This window comes from Lycium ferocissimum, unplaced genomic scaffold, assembly GCF_029784015.1.
Source record: "Lycium ferocissimum isolate CSIRO_LF1 unplaced genomic scaffold, AGI_CSIRO_Lferr_CH_V1 ctg5763, whole genome shotgun sequence".
Classification (NCBI taxonomy): Eukaryota; Viridiplantae; Streptophyta; class Magnoliopsida; order Solanales; family Solanaceae; genus Lycium; species Lycium ferocissimum.
In genome coordinates this window covers 30,130-46,829 of record NW_026726108.1, presented here as the reverse complement: position 1 = coordinate 46,829, position 16,700 = coordinate 30,130, and the positions used below count along the sequence as shown (strand labels likewise).

The window sequence follows — 16,700 nt, the reverse complement described above, 5'->3', positions numbered from 1 at the left end:
ACGCCTCGCCTTGCCCTATATATATATATATATATATATTATAACATAAGTAGCATACGTGTACGAGAGCCCAAAGAAAGCTATAACTCTATCGGAGTGACGTAAGGTCGGTAACCTCCGATTATATTATGGAATAATCATCATCGCTCTATCTCACCTTGAAGGAACAATTATTATAAGGTGAAACCAACACAAATGAATAAAATTAAGAAAGTCAAGAAGATAGCTCAATATTCTCACATCATCATTGATCTCATAAATTGAGACTTTTAACCATAAAATCATCATCATCATAATCATCATAGAAAATATTCTCATCTTTGACATCATCATTATCATTGTAAAACATGTTCATCGTTGTTACCATAAGAGCTTACAGATTCATACATCTCTTTTCGGAACATACGGACATTTTGGAAAACATTTATGGATCATCAGGAAAGGAGTCATGCCTTTGAGCCGTGAACTTCTAGCTTTTGAAATCAAGGTGGACATGGAAATATATAGTTGAAAACATAACATAGGATCATGCCTTTGAAAGAAAGGGACGAGCCTTAACATACCTGCGTGGCCTCCTATTATCTACGCTTATCCGTTCGTACTCGTAAATCTACATTTGAGAGAATTCACACTATCGTTAGACTCATCGTTGCATACGTGTACTAAGCTTTCAATTTAAACTACTTTATATCCTACCGAAAATCGGGCAAAGATATCCCCTGTTTATATGCCTTGCCCGAAGTCATAATCCAAAGAACCAACAACACAACAACAATACCAACATCAACAACATCATTATCCATACCAATATATTCCATAAAATATCCCACACGATGTTTTCCCAATTTCTCAACCAACCATAACAATATCCATAATACCAAAATCAAAGAAGTATATTCAATTTAATCTCAAATTAATCCAAATTTCTCTTTCAAACTCACCTCATGGCCATCAACTTCAATTCAACTCTTTATGATTTTCTCATATGATTCTTTCCTCTCTAAGAATTGCTAAACCTTTACATCATCTTAATCATGTAAATAATAGGAAGAACATACCTTATTGTGAAAGAACTTCACTATATTCATCCCTTCCAAGATCAAGTTCATCACCACCTTGAAGAGAAACAAGAACAATTATCTTCCATAAATTTCTCTTGAGGTTTTGATGTCTCTTGATGATATGGAAAGGTTTTGGAAGATTATGGAAGGTTAGGAAGGATTATGGAGGATTATGGAAAGTTATAGAAAATTATGGGATGTTATGGAGTCAAGAGTTCTTCAAAATCTCTCTAGAAATGTAGAGTATGAGAAAATGGTGAAAATTGATGAAAATTAATAGGTTAGAGGGGTATTCATAGGTGTGGTTCGGGTTGGGTACGGTAGCACCCAGTTACTGTAGCAAAGATTTTTCTGCTCCGTCCGCGCAACTTGTAACGTCCATAACTCCCTCCTCCGATGTCGGATTGATGAACGGTTTGTTGCGTTGGAAACTAGACTCGAAGAACTTCATTTTAGGCTTTTGAAACACATTTAAAACTCCTTACATACCCGGAGATATACCCCTCCAAAGTTGACCCAAAATTCTGTCTATAATTCTGCCAACTTTTTTCAAATTTTCGACAAACTTATTTTCTCCGCTTTGCTTGGTCCCGGAATCTTCCGAAACTCTCCATACATGATATTTATCATTGGTCACACTTGATAATACTTCGTTCCTTATAATCCAAAGTTGTTTTACCTAGCCATAGCTCGACATACTTACGTTCAATTTTAATAAGTGCTTCTCCGAAAGTACGGGGTGTAACAATAGGCCAAATATGCTAAACACTTCTTCTTAACCATCCGACGCGCCTTAAGGAACGATATCACTTTCTTCGGCGCATGACTAGTATCACCCTTCCACTCCAACCTAGGGACTCCCGGCATAGCTAAGGTAACTGTCTTGGCATGACAATCCAAGATCGCATGATAAGGGGACAACCAACTCATACCAAGAATAATGTCAAAATCTACCATGTCTAGAATCATCAAATCAGCCCAAGTGTCATACCCCATCAAAGTCACAACACAGGATCGATACACTCGATCCACCACTATGGAATCCCCAACAAGACTAGAAATACTAACAGGGAAATCAAGCGACTGACATAGCATATCCAAAATCGAGGCAAAATAAGTAGACACATAATAATATGTATAGCCTGGATCAAATAATGCCTTAGCTTACCGGCGACAAACCGAAATAGTACCTGTAATGAATGCATCAGAAGCCTCTGCCTCTGGCCTACTCGGGAATGCATCGCATGGCCACCCTTGGCCTGAGAACTTCCACGACCACCACCACGGCCTATCTGGGTACCACCTCTACCATAATAAAAACCGCATCTACCACTTTATGCACCGCCTCTAGCCAGCTCTGCCACTGACCTAGGTGCAACAATCTGAAAACCTGAGTGTGGGAAACCCTGTCTAAGTCTGGGGCACTCCCTGGCGAAATGCCCTAAGTCACCACACTAAAAACAACCTCGACGAGCCATAGGCTGCTGAGACGAACCAGAATAGCCCGAATGACTACCTCGACCTCTAGATCGGGAAGGTATCAAAGCTGTGAGGCATTAACACCCCCGAGTCAGTAAGCCATCCACAACTCAAATCTCAAACAAATAAAGTAAGAAATAGTGCAGAATAAACATACAAGTTAATTTTTAAGTCTTTAAAGCCTTATAATCATAAAAGGGCAGAATTAAAGATACAATTATCCCCAAATCTGGTGTCACTAGTACAAAAACGAACTAGAAAGGAATATAAGTCTAGGAGTACATCCTGAAAATACAAACTATCTGAAAATGAAAAGAGAGGAAATAAAGGATAGATGAGAGTCTGGTGCTATAGATCAACTAGTAGCTCATCCCGAAGTCTCGAAATGGCCTACTCAATGACCGACAAAGTCTCGATCGATGCTTGTACCAGGTACAGAATCTGTACACCAGAAAGAGTGCAACAGGTGTAGCGTGAGTACAAAGGACAACGGGTACTTAGTAGCATCGTCGACCGACCCTAACAAAAATGGAGACGAGGGCTAGCCTACGATTACCGCTTCTATACATAATTGCTATTAGCCCACAGTAATATAATCATAATAAATCACAATAATATCGGGTTATAAGACTAAGTGGAGCTTCTAATCCACAAGTCTGTCAAGTTCCCAAATAGTCATTTAAGGTAATCCAGGAAACAACTCAACAAATCACAACTAAGGAATCAATGAGATAGTAGGATATGCAATGCAATGCAAGACCTTTTCCATCTCCTGGTAAACAAACATTTGAACACTAACGAATCATGACCCATGGGAGACTCACGAGGTACATATTCCAATCCGGCATTCTTAGATCTCCTAGATCACATCGGGTCTCAGCCATTTTAGGCTTCCAATCATAATACTCGGCCCTTAGGCCCATATTACCTGTCATATAGCCAATCTGGCTCAAATACCATCATCACTCCGTTCGAAATCTTTTCCCATCATACCTTTCACAAGTATCCTCAAAATGCACATGAGATACTATAATAAGCATTAATATGACATGCAACACAATAAACCATCAACTAAGCAATAAAGACTCAATCTCTAGCTCTTTTCCACTTCTAAACGAGTACTTAGGAGTGATGAGAACACATAATCACAATGAGACAGGTAACGAGCATAGAAGCAGTAAATAAGGGACGCCATATACCAATCACAAACACAATCAATCTATGCTATCAACCAATGCCCAAAGAATGTCATTTAGACCGGACTATATAATGGAAATTATGCACATACACTTATCATGGCACAGGTATCCGATCAAAGTGCTCGACACCTCACAAGTATCAGAACCTGCTTTTGTTACCCCATTGTCCCTTCATATTAGTCAAATTTCAACCAACCATGACACTTAAGTTAAGGTTCATAGTCTCAACATGCCTGGAATAGGAGTCCGATTGTCACAACAATGCCTTGTCCTTTTGTAGATCCTCCGAACGATCCCATTCTGTTCATACACGAATTATACGTAAGAATATGAGTCAATAGATACCCATATTACCCTATAAAAGATTCGGGTCTAGAAAGACAACCCACAACCTCGTTCAAACCTCAAAGGTCAAAACCGTAATTTTGTAGAAAAATCAGGTTCAATAAGGTCAAATTATTATTCTAGGAAATCATACAAATTTAATGATACCCATATTAGTATACTTTAAATCCGAACCCAAAAAGTCACCAAAAATAGGATTCCGAGCCACGAAGGGCAAAATAGGAAATTCGTTCGATAAATAGTTTACCCATGATTTATAGAGTCTATATCTGAAAAATTAATCAAATCCAACATCAATTTCATACTTAATTGAGAAAACATCTTAGTTCAATCCTAGGGTTCATAAACCCCCAATTTTCCCAATCCTAATCATGATTTCTAGCATGAAAACCCTTAATAATTCATATAATCGAAATATGAAGATTAAGAACTTACTCAATGGATGTATCTTGCAAAAACTTCCAAAATCCCCTTAAACCGAGCTCCCAAATGCCAAATATGTGAATGAGAGGTGCAATCACGAAATGGGGAATAAATATCTAAATCTATTCAGCGAAAAACGCATATGTGCAAGTGCGACTCCGCTCCTGCGAGCCCCTTCTCCCAGATGTGGCCTAAGGCCAACTCATTCCTCTCTCGCACCTACGGCTCACCACGCGTAGGTGCGTCCTCGTAGGCGTGAGCCTAGACTCGCTGGTGCGAAAACAGCAGAACCAGCAAATCATGAAAATCTCAAACTTCGATCCGACACCTGAAACTCATCCGAGACCTCTCGAACATGAAGCAAATATGCATACCACTCCTAAAACACGCTGCAAACTCATTCGCGCATTCCAAAAAAAAGACCAGAATGCCCCCGAGTCCCTCGGGAACCGAACCAACAACTCAACTAAGTCTTAATTGACATTTCGTACCTAATGGAATCGATGAAACTTCCAAAAAGACCCATTTACTCCCGATGTTGACTTGGTGAACCAAGCACTTAAGAGTTTCCAAAAATCCCATTTTCTCACCCAAATCACATTCGAATGCCTCGAGAATCGCGACACCCATCCCCACAAGTCAAATATACTCTAATGAAGCTAGGGAAGGGTCAATAGGGGTAAAATAGTCAAAATCGCAAAATAAGGTCGTTACAATTTTTACTTGTCTAGTTTGAAAAAACCAAGAGATAATTTATCATTCCATATATTTTTTGTACCCTTAGTATTCATTATTGAGTTGGAAACTTCAATGAATTGTTAGTGATTACACAACTTATAAAGTATGTTTGATTAATTTCAATTATTAGATGAGTTAATAATAATTAAGGGTGATATAGCAAAATTATCATTTTATTTATGACTGCTTAAGGGGTATGCCAAGTCAATACTAAAACTAAATATGGACCGAGGGAGTAATTATTGTACTTGGTCCCTGCCCGTTATTAATAACCCTCTAATCACTCCGTTAAAATTGAAACCAAAGAAATACTCTCTATTCATAATAAGTGGGTTTTTTAAGCTTATGCACACCCTTAAGAATGTGCTCACTCCTAGAAAATTAGGAGCGTTTCTACTAACTTACCTCTAATGAAATGCTTAAAAAAAGAAAAGTTACTTAATGATTCTTGATTATGTAATTATGTATATAAAGGTAATTTTGAAAAAATAAGATTAATGTTCTTGAAATCCTAAAAGCACCACTTATTTTGAAACAAAAAGAAAAACCTAAAATACCATCTATGTGGAAGCAGGAAAAGGCTAAAAAATGCCCTTAACCCTATTGGAAATGACTCAAAAATGTCCTCCTTCCACCTATTCGGTTAAAAATACCCTTAACGTTTTCTTTAGGTTTAAAAATGCCTTTTAGTTAACAGAAAAATGACATGAAATTTCATTAAACAAGTGGTCAGTTTTTATTGGTCCACATAAATTTCTGACCAATAAAGCAATCCGACCCAAACCTCCATCCCAACCCGTTTCTAATAAACCTAACCCAAAGAAGGTAACAGATAGTAATATCCATGGAAAAAAACATTGAAACCAAAGAAATATAGAAAAAGAAAAGGTAAAACCTAAAATACCATCTATTTGGAAGCAGGAAAAGGCTAAAAAATGCCCTTAACCCTATTGGAAATGACTCAAAAATGTCCTCCTTCCACCTATTCGGTTAAAAATACCCTTAACGTTTTCTTTAGGTTTAAAAATGCTTTTTAGTTAACGGAAAAATGACATGAAATTTCATTAAACAAGTGATCAGTTTTTATTAGTCCACATAAATTTCTGACCAATAAAGCAATCCGACCCGAGCCTCCATCCCAACCCGTTTCTAATAAACCTAACCCAAAGAAGGTAACAGATAGTAATATCCATGGAAAAAACGATTGAAACCAAAGAAATATAGAAAAAGAAAAGGATGGATTAGAGGTGCTTATGCCTCTTTCTTCACCAAATAGTTTCTTCATTTCCCCCCTTACCTCAGTTTGGCAATGGAAAACTAGCAGGTTCCAAGTTCTATAATTCCAGACTTTAGTAACACTACTGTGGCAGTCCCAAAACGCCAATTTGCCATGGCAGCAACACAGCGCCTTTGTCTTCAGATGCGGATTCAGGATTCAACGTTTATGAATTCAACCTTTCAGGATTTTTAGTTGAACCTATTGTATTTTAAAAGTTATGGGTTCATGTCTATTTTTTTTTTTTAATAATTTTAATAAATTTTTATACATAAATTTATGTTCCGCGTCGCAAGTTAAGGGTTCAATTGAACCCCACCTTAAATGTTGCATACGCCCCTTTTTGTCTTCCCATCAAGAGGCACAACAACTTGTGTTTCACTTGTCAGCTTGTTGATATAATGATGCTTAACTTATGTCTCTTTAGTTATAAATTCGATTTTTAAGGACAAAAATTAAAGAGCAACCCATTTGAAGGGAAAAATTAAAGACCAGCACAAAATAGGGACAAAAGTGCAAATGACCCCTTTTTAATGAGGAAATGATGCGTGATGTCTTTAAAAGTGTCTTTGTATTGAATTTTTGTCTTCGCTTATCAAAATCTTTAAAAAATGATCTTAACTTAAAAAAATTCGTTGGGAAGAACTTTTATTACCCATCAGGTTTAAGTTCTGGCTTTTGCTTATAAGATAGAAATTGTAGTCAATTGAACAGGTTCACTGTTTTGAAATAACCTAAGCAACAAAAACTTTGTCCAGCTAATTTTCTCAAGCAAGGGCTATTCTTTTTTGAAAAAAGGGAAGAGGGTCAAATAGACCCCTCTACTTTTATTTATTAGTCAATTTTGCCCTCCGTTAGCGAAAGTGATCAAATATACCGCTCGCGTTAATAAAGTGTACACTTGTACCTTAAGTAGATAGAAATTTCCAATTCAGCTAAAATTAACCATTTAATTAAAAATATTCATGCCCCAAAAGTTGACCCGCCCCGACCCAAAAAATATAATCAGCCCCACACAAATATACCCATCTACGCGTGGAGTCATTCCTTTCTCTTTTCCTTTGCTTAACAGTGTGGGAAAGGCAAATTCAGCAATAAGCAGACGCTCAGGATAACACTCTGCATATAACTAACAAACAACAATGCATAAGAGCACCTTGACTGACAATTCATAAGAGCCCTTGACTTAATTGGCTTTACAGAAAACTAATGAAGCACTGCATAAACATACTGCCTTCCACAAGTTTATAGACAATTTTCTGAAGCCATGTTGCTAATTTTTATTACTATAGGACAAAAGTATGACTACAAACTTTGGCTGGGCCTGATTATATTTTTTGGCAGGGGCGGGTCAACTTTTGAGATATGGATATTTTTAATTAAATGATTAATTTTAGTTGAATTAGAGATTTCTATCTTCTTAAGGATATAAGTGAACACTTTATTAACGGGAGGGGTATATTTGACCACCTTGGCAAGCGGTGGATATATTTGACCTTTCCGTAGAAAAAACTATTAAGCGGGCCATAAAATGAAGACCACCCTGAGATTTGTGAACCTAACCCTTTGGCAGTGGAAAACTAGCAGGTTACAAGAGCTAAATATATAGTTCCAAACTTTAGTCAAACTACTATGGCAATCCCAAAACGCCAATTTACCATGGCAGCAACACAACGCCTATGTCATCCTAAATCCACCATTAGAGGCACATCAACTTGTGCTTCACTTGTCACCTCAACCCCACAATCTGATGACACATTTTTAGTCCACAAAATTTTATGGAACCTAAAACAAGGTAACCCAATTACCAATTCTTCACTATTATTATTACATAGTTTAAACCCATCTACTTTTCTTGAAATTCTTAGCAATTTTCGTGATAATTTACATTTAGCACATAAATTCATCAACTTGGTTTGTTTAAACTGTCCTAATTTCAAGCATACCTCTAGTTCATTGAGTGCTACTGTACATTTCTTGATTAGGTGTAAAAGGGTATCTGATGCACAGGCTTTTATACTAAGAATGATTAGAAGAAGTGGGGTTTCAAGAATTGAGATTGTGGAATCTTTGGTGTCGACTTATGGTTTATGCGGGTCGAATTCGTATGTTTTTGATTTGCTTATTAGGACTTATGTACAAGCTAGGAAGATCAGGGAGGGTGTAGAAGTTTTTAGGTTGTTGCAAAGTAGGAATCTTTGTGTTCCGATAAACGCGTGTAATGGTCTTTTAGGAGGGCTTGTAAAGATTGGTTGGGTGGACTTGGCATGGGCAGTTTATGGTGAGATGAAAGGGAGTGGAATTAAGCCAAATGTGTATACCCTTAATATAATGGTGAATGCTTTGTGTAAAGACGGGAAAATTGATAGCGTGAATCCGTTTATTCAAGAAATGGAAAAGAAGGGAATTTTTCCGGATATGGTGACTTATAATACTTTGATAAATGCGTATTGTCACGAGGGTCTTCTTGAAGAAGCGTATGGAGTGATAAACATTATGAATGCTACGGGGTTAAGACCGTGTCTTTTGACTTATAATTCTATTCTCAATGGTTTGTGTAAGAACGGACAATACGGGAAAGCAAGGGAAGTTTTGGTTGAGATGACAGAGGTTGGACTGGCCCCTGATACTGCTAGTTATAATACATTGCTTGCTGAGTGTTGTAGAACAGGTAACTTGCTGGAAGCAGAATCTGTTTTCAAAGAAATGTCGTGTCGAGGTATCATCCCTGATTTGGTTAGTTATAGTTCTCTTATTGGGTTGTTTTCAAGAACAGGCCGTCTTGACCGCTCATTGGCATACTATGAGGATATGAAATGCAAGGGTCTTAGACCAGATAATGTAGTCTACACAATTCTCATTGGTGGGTTTTGTAGAAATGGTTCTATGAAGGAGGCTATGAAGATGCGTGATGAAATGCTTGAGCGGGGTTTAGTTATGGATGTTGTGACTTACAATTCTATATTGAATGGGTTATGCAAAGAAAAGATGCTTCATGAAGCTGATAAGCTTTTCAATGAGATGGCGGAAAGAGGTGTAAATCCTGATTTTTACACTTTCACCACACTTATCAATGGATATTGCAAGTGCGGTAACATGGACAAAGCACAGACCCTGTTTGAGGACATGCTACTGAGAAACCTTAAGCCTGATGTTGTGACATACAACAGCTTGATTGATGGATTTTGTAAGGTTGGTGATATTGAAAAAGCTTTCTGTTTAAGGGATGAGATGATCTCTGTAAATATATCTCCTAATTATATTACTTATAGTATTCTCATAAATGGCTTTTGTAATAAGGGTTGTGTATCTGATGCATTAAGGCAATGGGATGAGATGATTGTCCTAGGTATAAAACCTACTATTGTGACTTTCAACTCTATTATCAAGGGCTATTGCAGGTCTGGTGATGCTTCAAGGGCAGATAAGTTTCTGAACAAGATGCAATCCAAAGGAATATTTCCTGATTCAATTACGTATAATACTCTTCTTGATGGGTTTATAAGAGAAGAGAATATGGATAAAGCTTTAGATTTGGTTAATGAAATGGGAAATCAAGGTCTGTCACCTGATGTTATTACCTATAATACCATACTGGATGGTTTCTGTAAATTTGGTAGAATGCAGGAAGCCAACATGCTGTATAGGAAAATGGTTGAGAGGGGTATTAACCCTGACAAATCCACATATACATCATTGATAAATGGATATGTCTCTCAGGATAACTTGAAGGAGGCTTTTCGTTTCCATGATGAAATGCTGCAGAGGGGTTTCATTCCGGATGACAAGTTTTAACCTCAGTGCTGTTTGAGCCAGGTGAAGTTTATGACCATCAAATTCTGACATTTCGCGAGTTCTGCTTTATGCAGTTTCATTGCTGGTGTACGATAAAGGTATGCAATTCTGCTACTAGTTGCTTTATACTACTATTTCCCATATAGTTCTATTTTGTCTTTGATAAGGTTTCTGCTACTTTTTTCTCCATTGTTGTCGAAATTATCTAATCCATAGGGCTTACTTAAACAAAAACAATATCTTTCATTCATGCAGAACTAGCTAATCTGAAATATGCTTTGATTGATTTGCGGAGAACTATTGAGAAATCACTTGCTGGAGGAGATACTTACGGGGGCTCAACTGGACATCTGCTCTCTAGGGAACTGTCGGTCAGTGAGACATTATCCAGACACAGAGCGGTGCTTATTCAGAAATGTGCTTTTGTCTGCGGTGGCAAACTTAAGAGGGCCTTTTGGTAGAGCTGTGATAAAGATTGCCTCAAGGTTGAATATGCTTCTTCTTTCATCTTCCAGTTTGGCAGTTCACCCTGTGGACTCAAAATTTGTCCAAGAGCATACTATGTACTAAGTTTTGACCTTAGTTTCTTGGCTCCCCACTTGTTGCCACTTCCTGATGATGTTGTTATCTTATTAGATATCACTTATAATATAAACACTACAAATCAATATATTCCCCGTATAGGTTGCAACTTTTGCAAACAGTGCTTATTGTTACTAATAGCCAATGACTCTATTCTGGTACGTCGATTATCGTATTAGTTTGCTGCATTTACTGTTACTTTCCTTCATAGTGCTTATCTATACTATTTTACCATGACTTCTTTACTTTCTTCAATCCTTGTCTAACCTTTGTCATGCCTTATCTTGAGCCAAGGGTCTTTCGAAAACAGCGCCCCCCCCCCCCCCCCCTTCCCTTCCAAGGTAGGAGTAAGATGCACGTACACTCTACCCTCCCCAGACCCCACTTGTGGGATTACACTGGGTATGTTGTTGTTGTTGTTGTTGTGTTTTCCTTCAGTTTGTGTATGGTGTCCAAACCATGTTAGGATAATATTCTTGAGTTATGTTGTTGGAGGGGGTAGTCGCCATGGCTTCTCTATGGCTTCTGTGAGGTTTCCCTTCCCGGTATGTAATGGTATTAAAATACTTTACTCAGTGCCATACTTTTTTTTCTTTTGATTGTTTACTTGGTGATATACACTTTGTTTCCTTGTTCTTCCGAGTTATGTTGTCTTTGTGGAAAGTGACACTCATTGTCTATTCACTTTAATAGCTGAAAATTAAACCAAATGTTTTTGCTTCAGGGACGATGACGGTGAGACAAGTGAATCAGAAAAGTTATCCATGTCTATCTGCTTGAACTTCATGTTTAAGGTATGTTGATGACAATATGGGCTGCCATTGCCTTCTCCTGATTTGCTGGTTGATCATTCTGTTCATGCTCACGTGTTTCATCAATGAGCATGAAAAGATGCTAGTAGTAGTTCTCAGAAGTGTATTAAAGATATAAAAGTAGTTGCCTTTGTGTTGTCAAACCACAATTGACCATAAAACTACGATCCTTCACTAAATGGATTGGTCGGGGCTTTTCGGAGAAGTGATTACGAAATGATCAGACTTCAAGATCTGTTCCCTAGTAGGACCTGATAGATAAATTGAGGACATAGTTTTGCCTGAGTTGGAATCCCAGGTAACAGATGTCAGGACTAATTCTCGCTCATTGAGAAACAGTAGAGAATATGCAATATATGGATAACAGTGTAAAGACAGTTTCCATATGAGTATAGTGTAAAACTTAAGTGTTGCAGTATGCCAGAATTTGTTGGATTCTTATATTTGAGTTGGACAATGTTGAAGAATCTTTTCAAGAAACTTGTAGGCAAAAATGTAAATCTCATGAACAATTTGGCACCATGTGGATGTGGAAGGATTTGAGGTTGATGAAATTTGAATTCATAACAGAACAATTTGTACATTTTTCCGATAATGAGATTAACCCACGTGAAGTTAAATATTAAAAAGGGAAAAGGGTCAAAAATACCCCTCTACTTTGGAAAAATGGCTAAAAATATCCTCTGAACTTATTTTGGGTCAAAAATACCCCTCATCCTTAAAATTTTCAAATATACCCCTGTCTTGACGGAAATTATCCTCCAAAATAACTCGAAATCATTATTTAAACCTGTTCTATCATTTAAATCCGACCCAACTAAATAATAACCCATAAGATCCCTCCCTTTATTCCCCCAATTCCCTCAAACTTCAAACTTACGTATTGGGGGAATAAAGGGATTTTATGGGTTATTATTTAGTTGGGTCGGGTTTAAATGATGGAGCGGGTTTCAAAAATGATTTCGGATTATTTTGGGGGATAATTTCCGTCAAGACAGGGGTATATTTGAAAACTTCAAGGATGGGAGGGGTATTTTTGACCCAAAATAAGTTTGGAGGATATTTTTAGCCCTTTTTCCAAAGTAGAGGGGTATTTTTGACCCTTTTCCCTATTAAAAAAGGTGATTTGATGTTTCAAGGTCCATTTTAGTTTTGTGTTTTACCTTTTTATGAAAGACAATTGAAACACTACTTTTTCCTGGAATACTGGAAAGATACCCCTCTGACCCATTTATATGATCACTCTTTCCTTATTATTCTGCTAAAAGAAAAAAGATTGAATACATAGACAACCTCTTAAACTTGTCCAGGTTTTTCATTTAAACACTTAAACTAAGTCAAAGACTTGACTTAGCACTGTAATCTTTACTCTAATTGTACTTATTAGACACAAGAAGCTGACATGACACGAAGAGTGACTCTCACTGATTTTTTAGTGCGTGAATCAGATAAAAAAGTTAAAATGATCTTCTTCACCATGACCAAACGCCATTACCAGATTACCTACCTGTACAGTAAAATTTCATTTCTTCTTGTGCAAAAATCAGCCACGATCGAGTTCGGGATACCAAATCAAAATCTGCACAGTTCTTCCTTACACAATCACATTTTACTATTAAGAGCATTTGAAGAAGTAAGTTTTTGTAATAAACACAGGCAGTTGCAATGTTTGCATGTGGGGATAAATCATTGATCAACTAAACCTGCCTTAGCTTACATGAGTTAGCTTACATGAGTCCCTACCACCAATCAAGAGGTGCATAAATAATGGCTACAAAAACATGTAAACATGCAATTAGGCAACTAATAATGCCCATCATCGATCAGTAAATGTATTAAATAATGTTATATCACATAGCATATCCTGGCGAGACCCAAATCAAGGGAAAGAATTGGAAGGGTGGGGATCAAAGCATGCCATACTCAAAACAGTGGTTATGAAGAGAAATATGAGTGTGAGCCTATAAGGAAACATAGAAAAGAGTGTGGTTGCCGAGGTGGTAGTCGTGGATATGGTGACAGTGGGTACGGTGGTGGCTACAGCGGAGGTAGTCATGGATATGGCAGCGGCGGTGGCTATGGAGGAGGCGGTGGTTATGGAGGCGGTGGAGGTTACGGCGACGGTGGTAGCAGAGGCGATGGAGGTTATGGCGACAGTGGTAGCAGAGGCGATGGCTGCTTCAAGTGTGGTGAGTCTGGTCACTTTGCTAGGGACTGTGACCAGGGTGGAAACTGCGGCGGTGGTGGAGGTGGTAGATATTCTGGTGGTGGAGGTCGTGGCGGTTGCTACAGGTGTGGGGAAGATGGTCATTTTGCCCGTGAATGTACCAGCGGTGGTCGTTGATCATGGATCGAAACCCTCTGTTGCTTTTATCTTTTAAGTTATGTTTATGTTGCTTATCTCTAGTGTTTTCTTGGATATGGTTGATTTTATATCTTTATTTTCTGCTCTTTAGCGGTGTCATTTTGAAGCTTTTAGTAATGGGGAGTCATATTTTTGTTGGTGCTGCAATAGATACACTCTCTGTACAACATACATGTTTTGGAATCAATATCAATTAATCAGCTATCATGCTACAACAGAGGGGAATTGCTGATCATGCCAACATTAAGCTACTGCCTCAGCTTAATAAAGAATAAGCTAATTTTAATTATTTGTATTGCAAATGTTCCTTAGATCTAGAGTAACTATTTGTGTCTCTAAACCAGCTTCATTAATTCAAGTCGTTATCTGTGTAGCTAGTTCTGTTTGGATCCACCATGGCTGGAGATTATTCATCATGATCCGTGAGAAGATGACTCTGTATGCAGGAACAAGATATTAACATACCCTTTCAAGCCTGTGAAAGATATATTATGTATTCCTAGAAAGGATTTTCAGCGATCATCAGTCCAAAATCAACCATAAACATTCAAAAATTCAATCATGAGGAACAGTCTCCTTCGAACGAAAATGACTTTAGAGAATGTCTCCCCCATCTCTCTGGATCAGATTTAATCAGGTAAGTAACAGTGGAGAGGGCATAACAAAAGCTTTTCAAGGAAAGATTCCACATTTCTAACTTCTACATAAAGCAGCTCCTAGAATCTCAGTTTTTTTTTTTTTTTTGATAACCATGGTGTCCGGGTCAGCTTGCGCTTACCTCGACTAATTTCATGGGATACCTCCCACCAAATGAACAGGTACCAGGTAACTCTATCCACCAAGGCTAGGACAGATGGGAAGAAATCACTTAGTATTTTTTGTCTCTGCTAGGATTTGAACCTGAGACCTCATGGTTCTTACCCACTTCATTGACTACTAGGCTAGACCCTTGGGTGCTAGAGTCTCAGTTTTATTTCAAGAAAACCATCGATATACAAGAATAAGAATAAGTTCCAAAAAAGAACGTAATTTGTTGCCCAAATAACGCAAATCAAAATTACTCATAAATACAAACACCAAATATTTCCAAGTTGTGAACAAAGGGCAAAGATTGCTCTTAACTATTCACAACTGCCCAGTGCTTCCTAATCTCACAAGCAGAGCCGGTCTTGACTTCAATCATGCCCATTTTCTCCATGGCTTGACCAAATTCAGCGTAGAATTGTTTGAGTGATCCTTGTACTACTTGGTCGATGTATGACTTTGTTATTGCACTTGTTGTCAAGGCTGGATCAGATTGGAATAGCCCCTTTTTCTCTTGAGCACAAGCTGAAAGTAGCTAAGATCAAATTTACTGGACCTACGAGGATCCATTTCAACAATTGTCGTTTTGTCATTGATTGATACGCATTTCTTCTCCTTAAGATTAGTTGCATATTCTAGAGATGGATCTTGCGTGCCCAAAATTCCGGTAAAATTGTATAAACGTATTGAAATGATGGGACTCCAATGGTATGTGCACCTGATAGAAAGTTGTTCATAGGTGTAATGATTTTTGTTTAAAAGACCTAAATGTATGGAAAGTTTTAATATAGCATAAGGAGAAATCACTATGGATGTACTCATTTAAACTACCAGATAGGACCATGTCTTTTAGGTCAAGACTCTTGCTAGCAAAAGATGTCAGGAACCTGGAAAAGTTAATTACTTGTTGAAGGAGGTGTTTGCCAAGGCTTCTGAGGCATTTGAGATTCTTCCATCTTTTCTACCAGTTGGAACATTCCAGTAAGGGCCTCCCTATCATGTAAAGAAGAAAAAGGAAGATAACGATTGAGAACATATTTCCTTTTAGCTTAGCCCTTTCATGTGTACAATAACTAGTTTTATTGGTTTTTCTATTAGTGGCTTTAACTATAACCTCAGTCCTCAGCTCTATTTATCTGAGCAAGATATGACTTAAGACCAACAAGTAGGAAACTAGTGTACAAGTTGGTTCAAGTCTTTTACTTACTGTGACCAGAACAGAGGCTCTAGCAACCAAGGCAACAATATTTGCACAAGAGACAACTCCAGGGCATTTAGCTTCAACTACTTTCTTCACACCATCGATGAATAAGAAGCCTCATAGCATTTGATTAGGAATAGCCACTTTTTCAGTCTCGTTTTTTGTGCTCGAAGAGAAATTGAGGAGTACAGATTCATCGCAGCCCTGTAACAACCCAATTATTAAAATCAGAAAACTACCTAACTTCAAGAATGGCACTATTCTTATGAAATGAGGTATAAACTTACCCTGACAAAGCAATCGTGGAAATGCAGCCTGACCAAGGCAGCTGCAAGAGATGGAGCATTTGGTATGTGCTTTTGCACATCATCTTCTCTGTTTTCGGACAACTCTTTGCTTAGAAGTTTAGCTGCAACTGAGCATGGCTAGAATCCACCATTCCTAGTAGAATACAGAACTGTAGAAATTATCCAGATCGCCAACTTTAGCCATTTAGATTACTCACTCTTTTTTGCAACTTTAGAAATAGGTCTCTTTCTTTGTTCGAGTTGCTACACACACATCTTGCTCATTGCTTTAGCTAACTTGCGCTGGTTTGTCATTCTCCATCTTTTTTATTA

The 16,700-nt window shown here is 37.8% G+C and overlaps 2 protein-coding genes and 1 pseudogene across 6 annotated transcripts; 2 read left to right on the top strand and 1 right to left on the bottom strand.

Annotated features, from left to right (window-relative positions):
• Window positions 1-8,070: 8,070 nt before the first annotated feature.
• LOC132044994 (pentatricopeptide repeat-containing protein At5g01110) lies at window positions 8,071-16,577 on the top strand. Of its 5 annotated transcripts, XM_059435527.1 has the most exons (5): window positions 8,071-10,414; window positions 10,572-10,801; window positions 11,623-11,692; window positions 14,450-14,712; window positions 14,843-16,577. In XM_059435527.1, exon 1 carries the CDS (start codon window positions 8,154-8,156, stop codon window positions 10,314-10,316), a length of 2,163 nt encoding a protein of 720 aa, XP_059291510.1. In that variant the 5' UTR covers window positions 8,071-8,153; the 3' UTR covers window positions 10,317-10,414; window positions 10,572-10,801; window positions 11,623-11,692; window positions 14,450-14,712; window positions 14,843-16,577. The 5 variants fall into 5 exon arrangements, with proteins under 5 accessions (XP_059291510.1, XP_059291511.1, XP_059291507.1 ...); XM_059435528.1 differs by having other exon boundaries at window positions 14,454-16,577; XM_059435524.1 differs by having other exon boundaries at window positions 14,450-16,577.
• Window positions 11,043-14,227, top strand: LOC132044993 (uncharacterized). The gene is made up of 4 exons (XM_059435523.1): window positions 11,043-11,056; window positions 11,623-11,692; window positions 13,098-13,343; window positions 13,569-14,227. Exons 1-4 carry the CDS (start codon window positions 11,043-11,045, stop codon window positions 14,052-14,054), a joined length of 816 nt encoding a protein of 271 aa, XP_059291506.1. The 3' UTR covers window positions 14,055-14,227.
• On the bottom strand, window positions 15,193-16,572 carry LOC132044995 (peroxidase 3-like; annotated as a pseudogene).
• Window positions 16,578-16,700: the final 123 nt, after the last annotated feature.